Source organism: Acipenser ruthenus, chromosome 50 (genome assembly GCF_902713425.1).
Source record: "Acipenser ruthenus chromosome 50, fAciRut3.2 maternal haplotype, whole genome shotgun sequence".
In the NCBI taxonomy this organism is placed as follows: domain Eukaryota; kingdom Metazoa; phylum Chordata; class Actinopteri; order Acipenseriformes; family Acipenseridae; genus Acipenser; species Acipenser ruthenus.
This window is the reverse complement of record NC_081238.1, coordinates 5364268-5381378: the sequence shown is the minus strand read 5'-3', so window position 1 is coordinate 5381378 and position 17111 is coordinate 5364268. Positions and strand designations below refer to the sequence as shown.

Sequence of the window (17111 nt, the reverse complement as noted above, 5' to 3'; positions counted from 1 at the left end):
AACTAACCACAGTTCTTCTGTGGATTTAGGCAGCATCAGTTGCTTCTCTCTCTTCATGTAATCCCAGACAGACTCGATGATATTGAGATCAGGGCTCTGTGGGGGCCATACCATCACTTCCAGGACTCCTTATTCTTCTTTACGCTGAAGATAGTTCTTAATGACTTTCGCTGTATGTTTGCGGTCGTTGTCATGCTGCAGAATAAATTTGGGGCCAATGAGATGCCTCCCTGATGGTATTGCATGATGGATAAGTATCTGCCTGTACTTCTCAGCATTGAGGAGACCATTAATTCTGACCAAATCCCCAACTCCATTTGCAGAAATGCAGCCCCAAACTTGCAAGGAACCTCCACCATGCTTCACTGTTGCCTGCAGACACTCATTCGTGTACCGCTCTCCAACCTTCGGCGAACAAACTGCCTTCTGCTACAGCCAAATATTACAAATTTTGACTCATCAGTCCAGAGCACCTGCTGCCATTTTTCTGCACCCCAGTTCCTGTATTTTCGTGCATAGTTGAGTCGCTTGGCCTTGTTTCCACGTCGGAGGTTTGGCTTTTTGGCCGCAAGTCTTCCATGAAGGCCACTTCTGACCAGACTTCTCCGGACAGTAGATGGGTGTACCAGGGTCCCACTGTTTTCTGCCAATTCTGAGCTGATGGCACTGCTGGACATCTTCCGATTGTGAAGGGAAGTAAGCATGTGTCTTTCATCTGCTGCAGTAAGTTTCTTTGGCCGACCACTGCGTCTACGGTCCTCAACGTTGCCCGTTTCTTTGTGCTTCTTCAAAAGAGCTTGGACAGCACATCTGGAAACCCCTGTCTGCCTTGAAATTTCTGCCTGGGAGAGACCTTGCTGATGCAGTATAAATACCTTGTTTCTTGTTGCTGTGCTCAGTCTTGCCATGGTGTATGACTTTTGACAGTAAACTGTCTTCAGGAACCTCACCTTGTTAGCTGAGTTTGGCTGTTCCTCACCCAGTTTTATTCCTCCTACACAGCTGTTTCTGTTTCAGTTAATGATTGTGTTTCAACCTACATATTGAATTGATGATCATTAGCACCTGTTTGGTATAATTGTTTAATCATGCAGACTATATGCCTACAAAATCCCTGACTTTGTGCAAGTGTACCTAGAAGAATTGATGCTGTTTTGAAGGCAAAGGGTGGTCACACCAAATATGAATTTGATTTAGATTTTTCTTCTGTTCACTCACTTTGCATTTAGTTAATTGATAAATATAATCTATTAACATGTCTATTTTTGAAAGCATTCTTACTTTACAGCATTTTTTCACACCTGCCTAAAACTTTTGCACAGTACTGTACATATTTCTTATTAGTTGTTAGCACTAAGAGTAAAGCCTTAGTTAGCACTTGTTAATTGAAAACTTCTTTAACACAAACCAAGCCTTAGTTAAACCAGTTTTGTTACAGTCCTGAAAGGTGTCACTGCAGACACAAAGAAAACTCAGAATATGCTTCCTGTTAGTATGTTTTTGTTTAAAAAAAATAGCTCTATATACATAACATGTACAATAAACAAATGTAAAACTCTTTCTTGTTCCATGAATCGAATGACAAACCTGTACTGTAATGATATATTTTACAAAGCAACATCATGAGTAAGGAAATTACTAGTTTTATTGTACACCCCAAATGGCGAACTGCCAAAAACTAGCACTCTTAACAACAACAGTGTCGTCACTCCTGTTCATCAGATTAGTCGCTCTGCCGCTGGTATTGTTCAAAACTGAAAATTATGTTAAAACACGGCAAGGCAAAGATGACCATGCAGCTACCGACACCAACACTAAGGCACCCCTGATCCACAAGCAGAGAACTTGAAGCATATATGGGGGCTGCTGTAACTCAAGGGCAGTACATTAGGACTAGAAACAAAAATGTTGTCCCTCTTTTAATTATAAGAACAGCTACCTTTGTGTCTACACATTAACCCCTGGTGTTGTCTATCAGGTGGTATGTTTCCAGTCCAGAATGGGACTGGTTTCAATTGCTTTCAACAAGCTTCAAAGGAACATGAAAGGTGCTTCATTATATGTAGGGTTGGGGTTAATTTCTGTTTTTCAATTCCAATTCTATTTCCAATTCCCTTTTAATCAATTACTTTTACGACATAGGCGTTATTGAGCAAACATAGCCATCTTGCCAATCACATCATGTACAACTTGTCAATAACACAGGCTATTGTACAAGTTGTATATGTCTGCTCAATAAAGCCTGTGTCCTAAAACTAATTGGACTTGACTAAAAGGGAATGTCAATTGGGAATTGATTTTAACAAGGAATTGGAATTGAAAAAAAGGAATTGACCCCAACTCTGTAAAACCAAGGTCCAATTGTAAGTGACTCTGCAACAGCAGCAGCAGTTGATGATGCAGAGTTCAATCCCTAGTCTCTGTAAGTCGCTTTGGATAAAAGTGTCTGCTAAATGACTAAATAATAATAATAATTGTAAGAAAATATGTCATCCTGCAGAGACCAATAGAAAGACCAATTTCCTTCTTACCAGTTCTCCGATCTGATTTTTGGAATGCCATCTTCTCTACAGATCATCACACCCACAGACACTGCAAAAACAAGAGAAGCAGATTGGAAGGAGCCAATGGGAAGGTACATCAGTTTCCTCAACACAATAAAGAAGACTGAACCACACTTTCACTGCACAGTCTGCTGAGCCAGTCAAACCAATCAAGAGGAAAGATTATACTTGGCACCAGACCTGGGGTCAATTACAGTTGTAATTGTGTCATTATGAAGTGACCGAGTAATAAGAAAAAAATGAAACTTAGAAGCTGATTCATGTCACATGACACAAGCCTTAGTTTCGGTTTGCTGTAGTTTCGGTTTGCTGTAGTTTCACTTAGGAACGTGTGTTCAGGACATACGATACATCATTGGAAAGTTCTAATTCTGTACTTTCAAACAAGCCTTGAACCGTCTTTTTTCAAAATCTCCAGTGCTGGTGTTATTCTGCCGTCTTTAACAATTGAACGCCTCTCTTCTCGGATCTTACTGTAAAACTTAGTTTCAGGATAATGTGTTGTACCTTTTCTATAGGTTAAGTGTCAGAGAAAGAGGAGGTGGACCATCTATACAGAGGGGTATTTAATGTCATGCAAAAGATTGTAAGAACGAGTATTCTGTTTGTCCTGTACCTGGGACCAGACTCCCTGCATATTTCAATAAACCTAACAACTGATTGAAGAAAAGGACTCTGTGCATTTTCTTGAATCTACTTACTCACCATCCTTTTTTTTTTTAAGTTACAGCACTGAAATTGCGAGAAAAATGTCTTGTGGACGGACGAAAGCAACCAGTATAACAGAGAGTGTGAGAACTTTTGCTTAAGAACTTGGATGGTGCACAGTTTTTTTCAGTTGGATCTGACACCTCCAACAAGGGAAATAAGAAATTCTTCCCATTAATCGTGCGTTACTTTTCTGTGACAGAGTGAATTAAGCATGGCTTGCATGATTTTTACAATGACAATGACGAGACAAGTGAGGCAACTGTGACACGGATCTCCAATATTCTACAAGAGAATGGTCTCAGCATTAACAATGTGTCTTCTTACGTGGTTGACAATGCCTCTGTGAACTTTGGGAAACACAGGTCAGTATATCAGAAACTCAAACAGCTTAATAACCGACTGATACAAGTGGGGTGCAAATGGCATGTAATCCACAATTGCCTAAAATGGGATGAGAGCATTGAGTTTTGACGTTGAAACACTCGTCCTCAAAGTATACAGCGAGTTTTCCTCCTCGGCCAAGAAGACAGAGTCTCTTATGTCCTTTTTTGAGTTTGCTGAAATGGAATACAAAGATGTGCTTCGGCACGTACCAACAAGGTGGCTGTCACTTCTGCCCGCTATTGAACGAGTGCTACAAAGCTGGCCAGCATTGAGGGCATACTTCTTATTAATAATTCTAGAACTTAAGAATATAAGAAAGTTTACAAACGAGAGGAGGCCATTCAGCCCATCTTGGGGAGTTGTCAGAGGGGGAAGAAGAATGTGTCAAGATTGTGTGGGAAACATTCAGTGAGGAAGAACACGAGTCTTTTCCTCTTTATTATGTTTAATTTTTGCACAATGCTGTGAAAAAACTGGAATGTACCAATGTCACCGTGCAGTTCTGTGCAGCTGTCATGGAAGGCTTCCATTCAAAACTAAAGAGAAGAAGAGAGGACAAATTCTATGGAAGATCAGCCCAAGTCATTTTGGGCGACGTCTCTCCATCGACAACAGAAAAGTCAGAGAAGAAACGGATAAGACATTGTCGCGGTGCATTGACTACCTGGAGAAATGGTATGATTTCGAAACATCGGTTTTCAAACAAATGGCATTGCTCTCACTTGACAAAGATGTGAAATGGTCCGATTTTGAGACTCTTGTTACAGCACTCTGCATTGAGATTGACATCGACAAGCTGTATGATTACTACTGTGTTTTACAGCAATCCAGAGAAGAGATTGTCTCAAATTAGCAGAACATAGATCAGAGATGGGTGGAGGTTTTCAGACAAATGCCAGAGAGTGGTGACAGCCAAATGTTGAAACTGGTCTCTTTCGCACTTTCCATTCCTGTATCCAATGCCTACTGCGAGAGAGTTTTCAGTTTAATGGCACAACTGTGGAGCAAGGACAGAAACAGACTGAGTGATTGCATTGTGAAAGCAGAGCTGCAGGTGCAATTGAACTTCAATATGTCCTGTGCAGACATTCATGAGTTCTTAAAAAAGAACCCAGAGTTGTTTACAGCAGCAAGAGGCTGAAATACAGATTTAACAGGAAGGAAGCCGAGGTCAACGACATCCCGCAGGCGACCCAGCTTTAAGGTAAAAATAACAAGTATTTAAATATGAAGGGTTAAAGTTTAAAGCTGTTCATTGGTGTTGCTCTGTAGCTAGCAAACTAATACTAAAAAAGATGGGTAAACATGTAGAAATCCGATCTCGGTTTGAAATAAAATTATCATATCGATAGTAACATTAGCTAACTAATACATTATTGAGCTAACCTAGTTTTGCAATATTTCTTATTCAAGATTCATAATGGTGGTATATAGTTATATATAATTTTTTAACCAGTGACACTCCTTACACCCACACACAATAAAATGATGGCTTGATATTGTGAACGGGTTGAACAGCACAATTAATGACATTATGTCATGTTAGAAAAAAAAATCTCCCGGAATAGCTTCAGTCAGAGTTGGCAACCCTATTTGTGCATCACGCAGCAGTGCGGCAGCACTACATTGTTCCAGTTTTCTGGTGTTGCGCATTCGCTACTAGTGAAATCAATTTGTGACACTTAAATAATGTCACTAGCGTTTCTGTGGATTTAAATGTATTTAATATATACATGCAACTGTGCTTAAATGTGTTTATCAATTAAATAAAAAGAATATGCAAAATGTTTTTTAGCCTTTCTCGATTTCCTGTTCAAAGACCGTTTTCATCCAGTGATCCATTCCTTCTAACGTGCGGTGAGTTGCAGCATGTGATGTGATTTAGTCACCAGGCTAAACACGTCACACGTTGCAACTAGTGTAATACAGCGACAGACGCTTCGTTCTGCCGAAGATGATTTTCCTGTGAAATTGGGCTTGCCGGTGTGAGGAGACATTTTTAATTTTGTTTAGGGTCCGCGGACCATAGGTTGGGAACCACTGATCTAATATAAACGGCGGACTCAAGTACACGCAGGGTCTGCTGGCAAGTATTGTAAATAAAACCTAAGTTTTACGATATATATATATATATATATATATATATATATATATATATATATATATATATATATATATTGTAACGCATCAGGGAGGGGGTTAGTATCCTCCCTGAAGAAAACATGTGCGTATGCACATTTTGTTTAATTGTTTTATTATTTTGGCTAATTGTTTTGTTTAATTATCACCCGCACCGGATATTTATTGTAAATTAATGCCAGGCGCGGGGTATTTGAGACGTGCAGCTTGGCTGCACGGGGCTGCTGAGTAGAAGGAGGCAGATGAGGTACTCTGCTTCCGAGCAGTCAAAGTGTAAGTGCTGTGAAACCTGTGTGTTTAGGTTTTGGTTTATGTTAGCAGGTAAACGGCTTAGCCGTCCTGCAAGTTAGTGAGGGAAAAACTTGTATAGTAAGTGCTCCAAGAGGAGCTAGGTGTTTATTTCTGTTTGTTTTATTTTTGTATTTATTAAAATATAGCGCGTCTGCGCTTGAAAACTCCATTTCCTGTGTGCTGGGTCGTGATTTTAAAGGGGCAACGAACCCGAGTGAGTGCCGGGCCGTTACAATATATATATATATATATATATATATATATATATATATATATATACACACAGTGCCTATAGAAAGTCTACACCCCCTTTCAAAATGTTCACCTTTTGTTGCCTTATAGCCTGGAATTAAAATACATTAAAATAGTTTTTTTTTTCATTTATCTACACATCCTACCCCAAAACTTCCAAGTGAAATAAATATTCTAGAAATTTGAAGAAAATTAATTAAAAATAAAAACTGAAATAGCTTGGTTGGATAAGTGTCCACCCCCCTTGTAGTAGCAATCCTAAATTAGCTCAGGTGTAACCAATCATCTTCAAATTCACACACCAAGTTAAGTGGCCTCCACCTGTGTTAAATTGTAGTGATTCACATGATTTCAGGATAAATTCAGTCATTCCTGTAGGTTCCCTCTGCTGGGTAGTGCATTTCAAAGCAAAGACTCAATCATGAGCACAAAGGTGCTTTCAAAAGAACTCCGAGACAAAGTTGTTGAAAGGCACAGATCAGTGGATGGGTATAAAAAAATATCAAAGGCCTTGAATTTCCCTTGGAGCATGGTCAAGACGATTATTAAGAAGTGGAAGGTATATGGCACCACCAAGACCCTGCCTAGATGAGTCCGTCCCTCCAAACTGGATGACCGAGCAAGAACGAGACTGATCAGGGAGGCTACCAAGAGGCCAATGACAACTTTGCAAGAGCTACAGACTTTTATGACCAAGACTGGTCAAAGTGTGCATGTGACAACAATATCCCAAGCACTCCACAAATTTGGCCTGTATTTTACTCATGAAAGACCACCTTGAATCCCGTTTGAAGTTTGCAAAAAAACACTCAGGAGATTCTGTAGCCATGTGGCAAAAAGTTTTGTGGTCTGACGAAGCTAAAATTTAACTTTTTGGCCTAAATACAAAGCGTTGTTTGGCGCAAACCCAACACAGTGCATCACCCAAAGAACACCATCCCTACTGTGAAGCATGGTGGTGGCAGCATCATGTTATGGGGATGTTTCTCATTGGCAGGGACTGGGGTACTTGTCAGGATAGAAGGGAAAATGAATGGAGCAAAGTACAGAGAAGTCCTTGAGGAAAACCTGCTGCCCTCTGCAAGAAAGCTGAAACTGGGACGGAAGTTCACCATTCAGCATGACAACGACCCAAAGCACAAAGCCAAATCTACACTGAGTGGCTAAGAAACAAAAAAGGTAAATGTCCTTGAGTGGCCCAGTCAGAGCCCCGCCCTAAATCCAATTGAAAATTTGTGGCATGACTTGAAGATTGCTGTCCATCAACACTCTCTAAGGAACTTGACAGAGCTTGAACAGTGGTCAAATATAAAGATCTTGTCTGTTCGAATACATACACAATATTTGAATTAGAAAATGTGCAAAGTTGGTGGAGACCTATCCCAACAGACTCACAGCTGTAATTTCTGCCAAAGGTGCTTCCAACAAGTATTAACTCAGGGGGGTGGAGACTTATCCAATTATGATCTTTCAATTTTGTATTTTTCATATATATATATATATATATATATATATATATATATATATATATATATATACCAGCCCTATTGCTGCCTTCCCCGTGCGCGCTACAATATATACAGTGCCTATAGAAATTCTATCTCGGGTCGTTGGGAAATTTCGACGTCCACAAACCCTCTTTCAAAACAGTTCAGCACCAATTTTCAAAACGATTTTCACCTCTGCCAGGGCCTAACCCCACCTAGCGCTTTTGGTTACTAAAGATCTCGTCTGTTCGAATACATACACAATATTTGAATTAGAAAATGGTTAAAAGTGCCGTTGTACACAACATATTATTGACAACGAAGAGTTAAGAACTTTCTAGTCAAGATTCATCTGCGTGTGTGTGTGTGTGTGTGTGTGTGTGTGTGTTTTACTTATCTTTCTTGTCAGCACGAACCTAGTCAGATCACTGTTCCCTAGCAACAAATGACACTACAGGCAGGAAATATTCCAATTGGATGATTGCAACTTAACTACAATTCTATTTATTTTTTTCTAACATTTGTTTTGGATACACTTTCTGGTTTTAATCAAAGGTAAACACAATTATAAAACAATTTATTAAACAGAAGCAAATGTATAAAATAATATCATGAAGCATAAAACCTATTTAGCATTGATATATAAAAAACAATAACACAAAAAGGTGTGATTGTCGCTGTTACATAACTAGTAAAAATCTTTAGAAATGGTGTGTTTAGTTTAGCGCCATTATAAAATGCAGAGTACGTGACCATAACTACAGTAAAACTGATCCTGTCGCAGTTGCCGTGTTAAAAAAAAAAAAAAAAAAAAAACATCCAGCCTGTCAGTTTGTGTCTGCTCTGAACCACATGTTCACATTCTACACCATTCCTTGAACAAAACAGCGTGCTCAAATGTCCTACTTACCTTTAGAGAAGCCGAACTGTCTCACCGCTCATCAAATCGGTAAAAACACGGTCGTGTTTGTCAAGTTCTTATTTTGCTCCAGTGTGACTGGCATGGTAAACAACTTGTGATTAATATCGAAACTAAAAGTGTACTTGCTCATTTCAGTCACCAAAAAAAAAAAAAAAAAAAAAGACAGCAAACGAATTCACTGGTTTCTCGTGCCTTTTACTTTGGTTACCAACGTCCCGGGGGGAAAACTGGGATTGTTTTTAGACTTCATTCTTTGTCCCGTTCAGAAACAGTAAACTTGTTAAATCGTCCCGGTTTTCGTATTTTGTATTCACATTTTTATAAGTACTAAACTGTAGTGGTGTGCTCAGCAAGCTGAAAGCACAGCCATTTATTATACAAAAATAAAACAGACATTTATGATTACTTGTTTAATAATTCAGATCATGTGTTTAATAATTAATATTCTGTTTCACTTCCCGGACCATGGATATTTTTTTCTTTTATTAATAGAGTCATTTTTGTATCTGATTTTAAAATGCATATAAACATATATATATATATATATATATATATATATATATATATATATATATATATATATATATATATGGTTAGATAGATAGAAAGATAGATAGATAGATAGATAGATAGATAGACAGATGTGTGTGTATGTATGTAGTTAAAGTGAGAAAAAGCAGTGTCTAGAGAATTATGGGTAACCAACACATGCAAATGTCAACATTAACAGCCTAAATCGCATGAGGCACTGCTGTGATTTAGTAAAATTTCTCATATTTGATGAATTTTATAAAACTCCCAGGCTTGTCGTTTAAAGCCTCTAGGTGGAGCAGAGATGCAGTCAATGGGGAGTTTCACAGGGGAGTTTCAATGTGTGGTTATTTACATGTGAAGTGGCGATGCGCATGCATGTTTGGAAGAACAGCTTCAGAGGATCAGGTTTGTGGCTGGAAATAACAGCCACAGAGAGTTATAGGACAAATCTCATTTACTCGTGAGCATGACATAAAACATGGGAAATCCATGCCCATTTTCACATGGAAACTGTCACGGGTGACCCCGAACCAGTTATTATGTGTAGTAAGAAATTGGATTCCTTTGCATGGAGAATTTCAGTGGCTAGAGTTCACGGCTCCTCGATTGATTCAGATTCAGTTGTATTAAGTCTGCCCACTAATAATGTAGAGCAAAATAGTTATTGTGGTGTTTGCAGAGCCGACCCGAGCTGAACCCAAGACAGAAGTGGAGTCCTGCTGGGAACGAGCTGAAACATTGGACATGGACTGGATGATTTAAAAATGAAATGTATTAATGAGATGATATGTGTTGTAACCATTTGTAATGTTTGAATAATCTTTAGTCTGTAACGAATACTGTAAAGTGCTCTCTCTGTAAGACCGTATAACAGAATCTGGTACAACTTGATACACTGGCCGGCCTTGAGCAGTCTCTTATCAAGATAGGCACAGCTCCAGAATTGAGGGCTGGAATTTTTAACACTTTTCAGCTTAAATACAGAATAATGCTATACTAATAAATACATGTTAAAATGTTTGCTTTAAATAGTATAGATTGTTGTGGGAACATATAATCATAGGTAGTGATAATTATTGTTAGTATGAGATACTATGAACAATTTTTATGTATAAGATCATATGATTCACTTTGCTTAATATGATAGCATACCTGAAGCTGTTTTCTATCAAGATGAGCATAGTTAAAAACTGAGTCCTAATTCAATGAAAAGAATTACTGTGTGCTTACATTCAAGAATTATAACTTCTGAATATAAAGGGAAAAGGAGTTAGGAGTATTCTTAAGGGAAAGAGAAAAACAGAAAAGGATTAAAAGACCTCGCTCTGAGTAGGTTTCTGCTTGTAATTCAGTTTTAAAATAAGTAGGTGAGTAAGAACAACCTAGAGTAAAAAGCAGACTATAACTGAAGAAAAATAAGCATTGTCAGAAGATACACCACAAATAGAGAGCAGAAAAATTGAATAAAATCCTATTGTAATATTGCGGATATACTGCTGCTAGCAGGGAGTAATAAGGTTAGCAGCCATACGCTATGAGGAGTAAAATACTTAGCTTGGCTCTGAGTTAAAAAGATAATGCAGCATAAAAAGATGTTGTGGTAAACATACAAAATAAAAGGATTGAATAAATAATGAAGAATAAAAGCAGGAGATTTTAGGAGAGTAAACTCTATGTGACCTGTCTTCTTGAACTCTCTATCAGCCTGCCCTTGGAGAAGATTTGTATTAGCCGATGGAAGGCCCTTTGGTGGGAAGAAGCCGGAATTTTTTTATCAGAAGGCTTATAGTATCAGGGGCCGGACTGCAAAAATAGGGAGTTAGAACGGATGGTCTTAGCACCTAAGATAGTTAGTTGCCGGGCAGAACAAGCACGTAAGATACAGGTGTAAAGAAAGTTCTAGGGAACATTAATCACTATTAAACTTGGCAAGAAAAGAGGTGTCTCCAGCAAGCTGGTTTTAGCCAGTATGTGTATAGCTGAAAAATACAGGGTCATCTGAGTGTCAATTGAGTTCAAGCTACCAGGGGCCCATAGGAGAAAAACATTACAGCTTAACAGCTCAGTAAAATAGTTTTCCATAAGGAGAAAACTCTACACTAAAAAGATATAAGATGGAAGTTCCCTATAATACCTGCTAAACACACACCTGTAAGGAAAGAATGAAACTAATTTGAGAGTGAGATGACATGAGGGACTATATTTTTGAAAGCCAAGTTCATGTAATCAATTATAATCATTATAACTATAACTGCTATATTATGATATAACTATTGGTGTTGCATATATTCAAACACCACTCTTTTTATAATACACACAATTATTGGTGCTTCATATATTTAAACACCACTCCTTTTTATAATGCACCCATATTAAGTAGTGAATCAAGGTAGCAGGGATTTTGTGAACTCTGCTTCATCTAACTTTTCAGATGAAGGAGGGGAGCCAAGAATGAGTGGATGAGAACATTGGCTAGTGTTGATTTGTTGGCATATGACTCTAATTGAGTCTGAAGAGTTGGTTGAATTCTTTAGAGATTACTGTTTGCCAAGAGATAAGGACTGTCAATATAGATTGATGATTGGATCTAATTGGGGCTTCCCATTGCTTTCAATGGGACGAAAATTGTATAAAAACCCTGGGCCGATCACACTGAGACCACCACAATCAAGCTTGGCAGAGCTACGTGGTCCATCCTTTGCAGATCTCTACAGGACAGTCCTTCTCTTTTGTTCACGCTACTCTTCCTTATAATAGGAGGTAAGCAAATTAATGGTATTATTGTATCTCGCATTTATTGGTTATATTGCTATGAGGTTTTGAAACTATGTTTTAGTATTGAGAGTGTTATATTGAATGTGCTAAAACATAGCAGTGGGTGCTTGTAGGCTTTGTGCTTATCCAGCCTGAGGGCTGCACTGAATACATATAATTGTATTATGTTATTGAAGTATTAAATGCTGAGCTTGTAATAAACTTAGGATTGCTAATTATTGTTACATGTTTTCGGGTTTTGGTAGAATGCGCAAACTACTAAACCAATATTAAAGGCATTTTAATAAAACGAAGGAGCGCTGATGTTGCTCTGATTCGTAAAACTTTGAATAAATGAGTCTGAGTGATTTTCTTGATTAAATAAAAAGGTTTTAAGGACACACCGCTCGTCCAGTGCTCGAACATAAACCACTAGGAGTTTTAAACATCTCTGTCCTCCTTAACGTCTCCCCTGAGTTAAGAGTGTGTGCAGAGCAAATAATATAATAAAAGAGAACGTGAAAAGTGAAAACGTGACAAAACCCCAGGGCGGCCGAGAGCTGCCATGGGCACCAGGGAAGGATTGGTATGTGGGTCCCCCATACAGAAGGCCCAGCCCTGCCCCATACACTTTTTGCTAACGGATACAAAACCACAACACAAAGTCACAGAATTTCTTCAAGCACTGCATTACTCTCAGACTGAGAATTGAAGCATGTTGATTGACAGTACGGTACATCATGTCATAATTCATAACAATATTGCTTAGCATTACACAAACTTTATAGTTACACCTATTTGTTTTAAGTGGTATTGCTGGGGTACTCCTTCAGTAAAATGGGGATTCATATCCAGTAAAACATGCACTTTTGTGACCAATAAGTTGGTTTAATCAAAATCAAAAAAGCTTCAGTAACACAACCTCACCCTTCTTTCCAGGGTACACCCTTCAACATAGTACCAATAAATAATAAGAAAGCTGACATGGAAACTTATTCAACAATTCAAGAATAAGAAAATATTGCAAAATGCTTTCACTGAGCAAGGGGATCAGTATACTGAGACCTGCAACAGTAAATCTTCAATATTGAATATCTGAAAACAAATACTTCTTAACCCTTCAATATTTCAGACTTTGTAAATAACTAAAGAGAGGAAATAAAACAAGTAACTGACCAGTTTTGTGATCTCCCTGAAGTCTCACCCTGAATGTGTGAGTTAAAGGTGCACCTTCCTGGCCTTCAGTCTGGCGAAGTGATAAGAACATAAGAACATAAGAAAGTTTACAAACGAGAGGAGGCCATTCAGCCCATCTTGCTCGTTTGGTTGTTAGTAGCGTATTGATCCCAGAATCTCATCAAGCAGCTTCTTGAAGGATCCCAGGGTGTCAGCTTCAACAACATTACTGGGGAGTTGGTGCCAGACCCTCACAATTCTCTGTGTAAAAAGTGCCTCCTATTTTCTGTTCTAAATGCCCCTTTATCTAATCTCCATTTGTGACCCCTGGTCCTTGTTTCTTTTTTCAGGTCAAAGAAGTCCCCTGGGTTGACATTGTCTATACCTTTTAGGATTTTGAATGTTTGAATCAGATCGCCGCATAGTCTTCTTTGTTCAAGACTGAATAGATTCAATTATTTTAGCCTGTCTGCATACGACATGCCTTTTAAACCTGGGATAATTCTGGTTGCTCTTCTTTGCACTCTTTCTACAGGAGCAATATCCTTTTTGTAACGAGGTGACCACAACTGAACACAATATTCTAGGTGAGGTCTTACTAATGCATTGTAAAGTTTTAACATTACTTCCCTTGATTTAAATTCAACACTTCTCACAATATATCCGAGCATCTTGTTGGCCTTTTTAATAGCTTCCCCACATTGTCTAGATGAAGACATTTCTGAGTTAACATAAACTCCTAGGTCTTTTTCATAGTTCCCTTCTTCAATTTCACTATCTCCCATATGATATTTATAATGCACATTTTTATTGCCTGCATGCAATACTTTACACTTTTCTCTATTAAATGTCATTTGCCATGTGTCCGCCCAGTTCTGAATGCTGTCTAGATCATTTTGAATGACCTTTTCTGCTGCAACAGTGTTTTCCACTACTCCTATTTTTGTGTCGTCTGCAAATTTAACGAGTTTGCTTACTATACCAGAATCTAAATCATTAATGTAGATTAGGAATAGCAGAGGACCTAATACTGATCCCTGTGGTACACCACTGGTTACCTCACTCCATTTTGAGGTTTCTCCTCTAATCAGTACTTTCTCTTTTCTACCTGTTAACCACTCCCTAATCCATGTGCATGCAATTCCTTGAATCCCTACTGCGTTCAGTTTGAGAATTAATCTTTTATGCGGGACTTTGTCAAAAGCTTTCTGGAAATCTAAATAGACCATGTCGTATGCTTTGCAATTATCCATTAGCAATGTTGTATCCTCAAAAAGTCAAGTAGGTTAGTTAGACATGATCTCCCTTTCCTAAAACCATGCTGGCTGTCTCCCAGGATATTGTTACCATATAGGTAATTTTCCATTTTGGATCTTATTATAGTTTCCATAAGTTTACATAAAATAAAAGTTAGGCTTATTGGTCTGTAGTTACCTGGTTCGGTTTTGTCTCCCTTTTTGTGGATCAGTATTACGTTTGCAATTTTCCTGTCTGTCGGTACAACCCCTGTATCAAGTGACTGTTGCATGATCTTGGTTAGCGGTTTGCAAATAACTTCTTTCATTTCCTTGAGTACTATTGGGAGGATCTCATCCAGCCCAGGGGACTTGTTTATTTTAAGAGCTCCTAGTCCCTTTAACACTTCTGCCTCTGTTATGCTAAAGTTATTTAAAATTGGATAGGAACAGGTCGACATGTGGGGCATGTTGTCCGTGTCCTCCTTTGTAAAACCTGTGAAAAGTAATCACTTAATATATTTGCTATTTTTTTTTCTTCATCTATGATTTTGCCATTTTTGTCTCTTAGACATTTAACCTCCTCTTTGAATGTTCTCTTGCTGTTATAATATTGTAAAAACAGTTTGGAATTGGTTTTAGCCCCCTGAGCAATATTGATTTCTGTTTCTCTCTTGGACTTTCTAACTTCCTCCACAGAGAATTGTGAGGATCTGGAACCAACTCCCCAGTAATGTTGTTGAAGCTGACACCCTGGGATCCTTCAAGAAGCTGCTTGATGAGATTCTGGGATCAATAAGCTACTAACAACCAAACGAGCAAGATGGGCTGAATGGCCTCCTCTCGTTTGTAAACTTTCTTGTTCTGTTGTCAAATGTTCTTACAGAAAAGTCCTTGAGGAAAACCTGCTGCCCTCAGCAAGAAAGCTGAAACTGGGACGGAAGTTCACCTTTCAGCATGACAACGACCCAAAGAACACAGCCAAAGCTACACTGGAGTGGCTAAGGAACAAAAAGTTAAATGTCCTTGAGTAGCCCAGTCAGAGCCCCACCCTAAATCCAACTGAAAATTTGTAGCATGACTTGAAGATTGCTGTCCATCAACGCTCTCTAAGGAACTTGACAGAGCTTGAACAGTGGTCAAATATAAAGATCTTGTCTGTTCAAATACATACACAATATTTGAATTAGAAAATGTGCAAAGTTGGTAGAGACCTATCCCAACAGACTCACAGCTGTAATTTCTGCCAAAGGTGCTTCCACCAAGTATTAACTCAGGGGGGTGGAGACTTATCCAATTATGATCTTTCAATTTTGTATTTTTCATATATATATATATATATATATATATATATATATATATATATATATACAGTGCCTATAGAAATTCTATCTCGGGTCGTTGGGAAATTTCGACGTCCAGAAACCCTCTTTCAAAACAGTTCAGCACCAATTTTCAAAACGATTTTCACCTCTGCCAGGGCCTAACCCCACCTAGCGCTTTTGGTTACTAAAGATCTCGTCTGTTCGAATACATACACAATATTTGAATTAGAAAATGGTTAAAAGTGCCGTTGTACACAACATATTATTGACAACGAAGAGTTAAGAACTTTCTAATCAAGATTCATCTGCGTGTGTGTGTGTGTGTGTGTGTGTGTGTGTGTTTTACTTATCTTTCTTGTCAGCACGAACCTAGTCAGATCACTGTTCCCTAGCAACAAATGACACTACAGGCAGGAAATATTCCAATTGGATGATTGCAACTTAACTACATTCTATTTATTTTTTTCTAACATTTGTTTTGGATACACTTTCTGGTTTTAATCAAAGGTAAACACAATTATAAAACAATTTATTAAACAGAAGCAAATGTATAAAATAATATCATGAAGCATAAAACCTATTTAGCATTTGATATATAAAAAACAATAACACAAAAAGGTGTGATTGTCGCTGTTACATAATTAGTAAAAATCTTTAGAAATGGTGTGTTTAGTTTAGCGCCATTATAAAATGCAGAGTACGTGACCATAACTACAGTAAAACTGATCCTGTCGCAGTTGCCGTGTTAAAAAAAAAAAAAAAAAAAAAAAACATCCAGCCTGTCAGTTTGTGTCTGCTCTGAACCACATGTTCACATTCTACACCATTCCTTGAACAAAACAGCGTGCTCAAATGTCCTACTTACCTTTAGAGAAGCCGAACTGTCTCACCGCTCCTCAAATCGGTAAAAACACGGTCGTGTTTGTCAAGTTCTTATTTTGCTCCAGTGTGACTGGCATGGTAAACAACTTGTGATTAATATCGAAACTAAAAGTGTACTTCCTCATTTCAGTCACCAAAAAAAAAAAAAAAAAAAAAAAGACAGCAAACGAATTCACTGGTTTCTCGTGCCTTTTACTTTGGTTACCAACGTCCCGGGGGGAAAACTGGGATTGTTTTCAGGTTTCATTTTTTGTCCCGTTCAGAAACAGTAAACTTGTTAAATCGTCCCGGTTTTGGTATTTTGTATTCACATTTTTATAAGTACAAAACTGTAGTGGTGTGCTCAGCAAGCTGAAAGCACAGCCATTTATTATACAAAAATAAAACAGACATTTATAGATTACTTGTTTAATAATTCAGATTATGTGTTTAATAATTAATATTCTGTTTCACTT

The 17111-nt window shown here is 38.1% G+C and overlaps 1 protein-coding gene across 3 annotated transcripts in view; it reads right to left on the bottom strand.

Annotated features, from left to right (window-relative positions):
* Positions 1-16765, bottom strand: part of LOC117404707 (E3 ubiquitin-protein ligase TRIM69-like) — a 35595-nt gene extending 18830 nt beyond the window's left edge. The window contains exons 1-3 of one of the 3 annotated variants that reach the window (XM_059015413.1): positions 16640-16765; positions 13215-13284; positions 2532-2592 (exon numbers count right to left, since the gene is read on the bottom strand). In XM_059015413.1, the coding sequence (XP_058871396.1) occupies positions 2532-2562 (31 nt within the window). In that variant the 5' untranslated portion in view covers positions 2563-2592; positions 13215-13284; positions 16640-16765. Of the gene's footprint in view, positions 1-2531; positions 2593-8738; positions 8867-13214; positions 13285-16639 lie in introns of those variants that run through there. The other 2 variants (XM_059015412.1, XM_059015411.1) reach the window with 2 other exon arrangements.
* Positions 16766-17111: the final 346 nt, after the last annotated feature.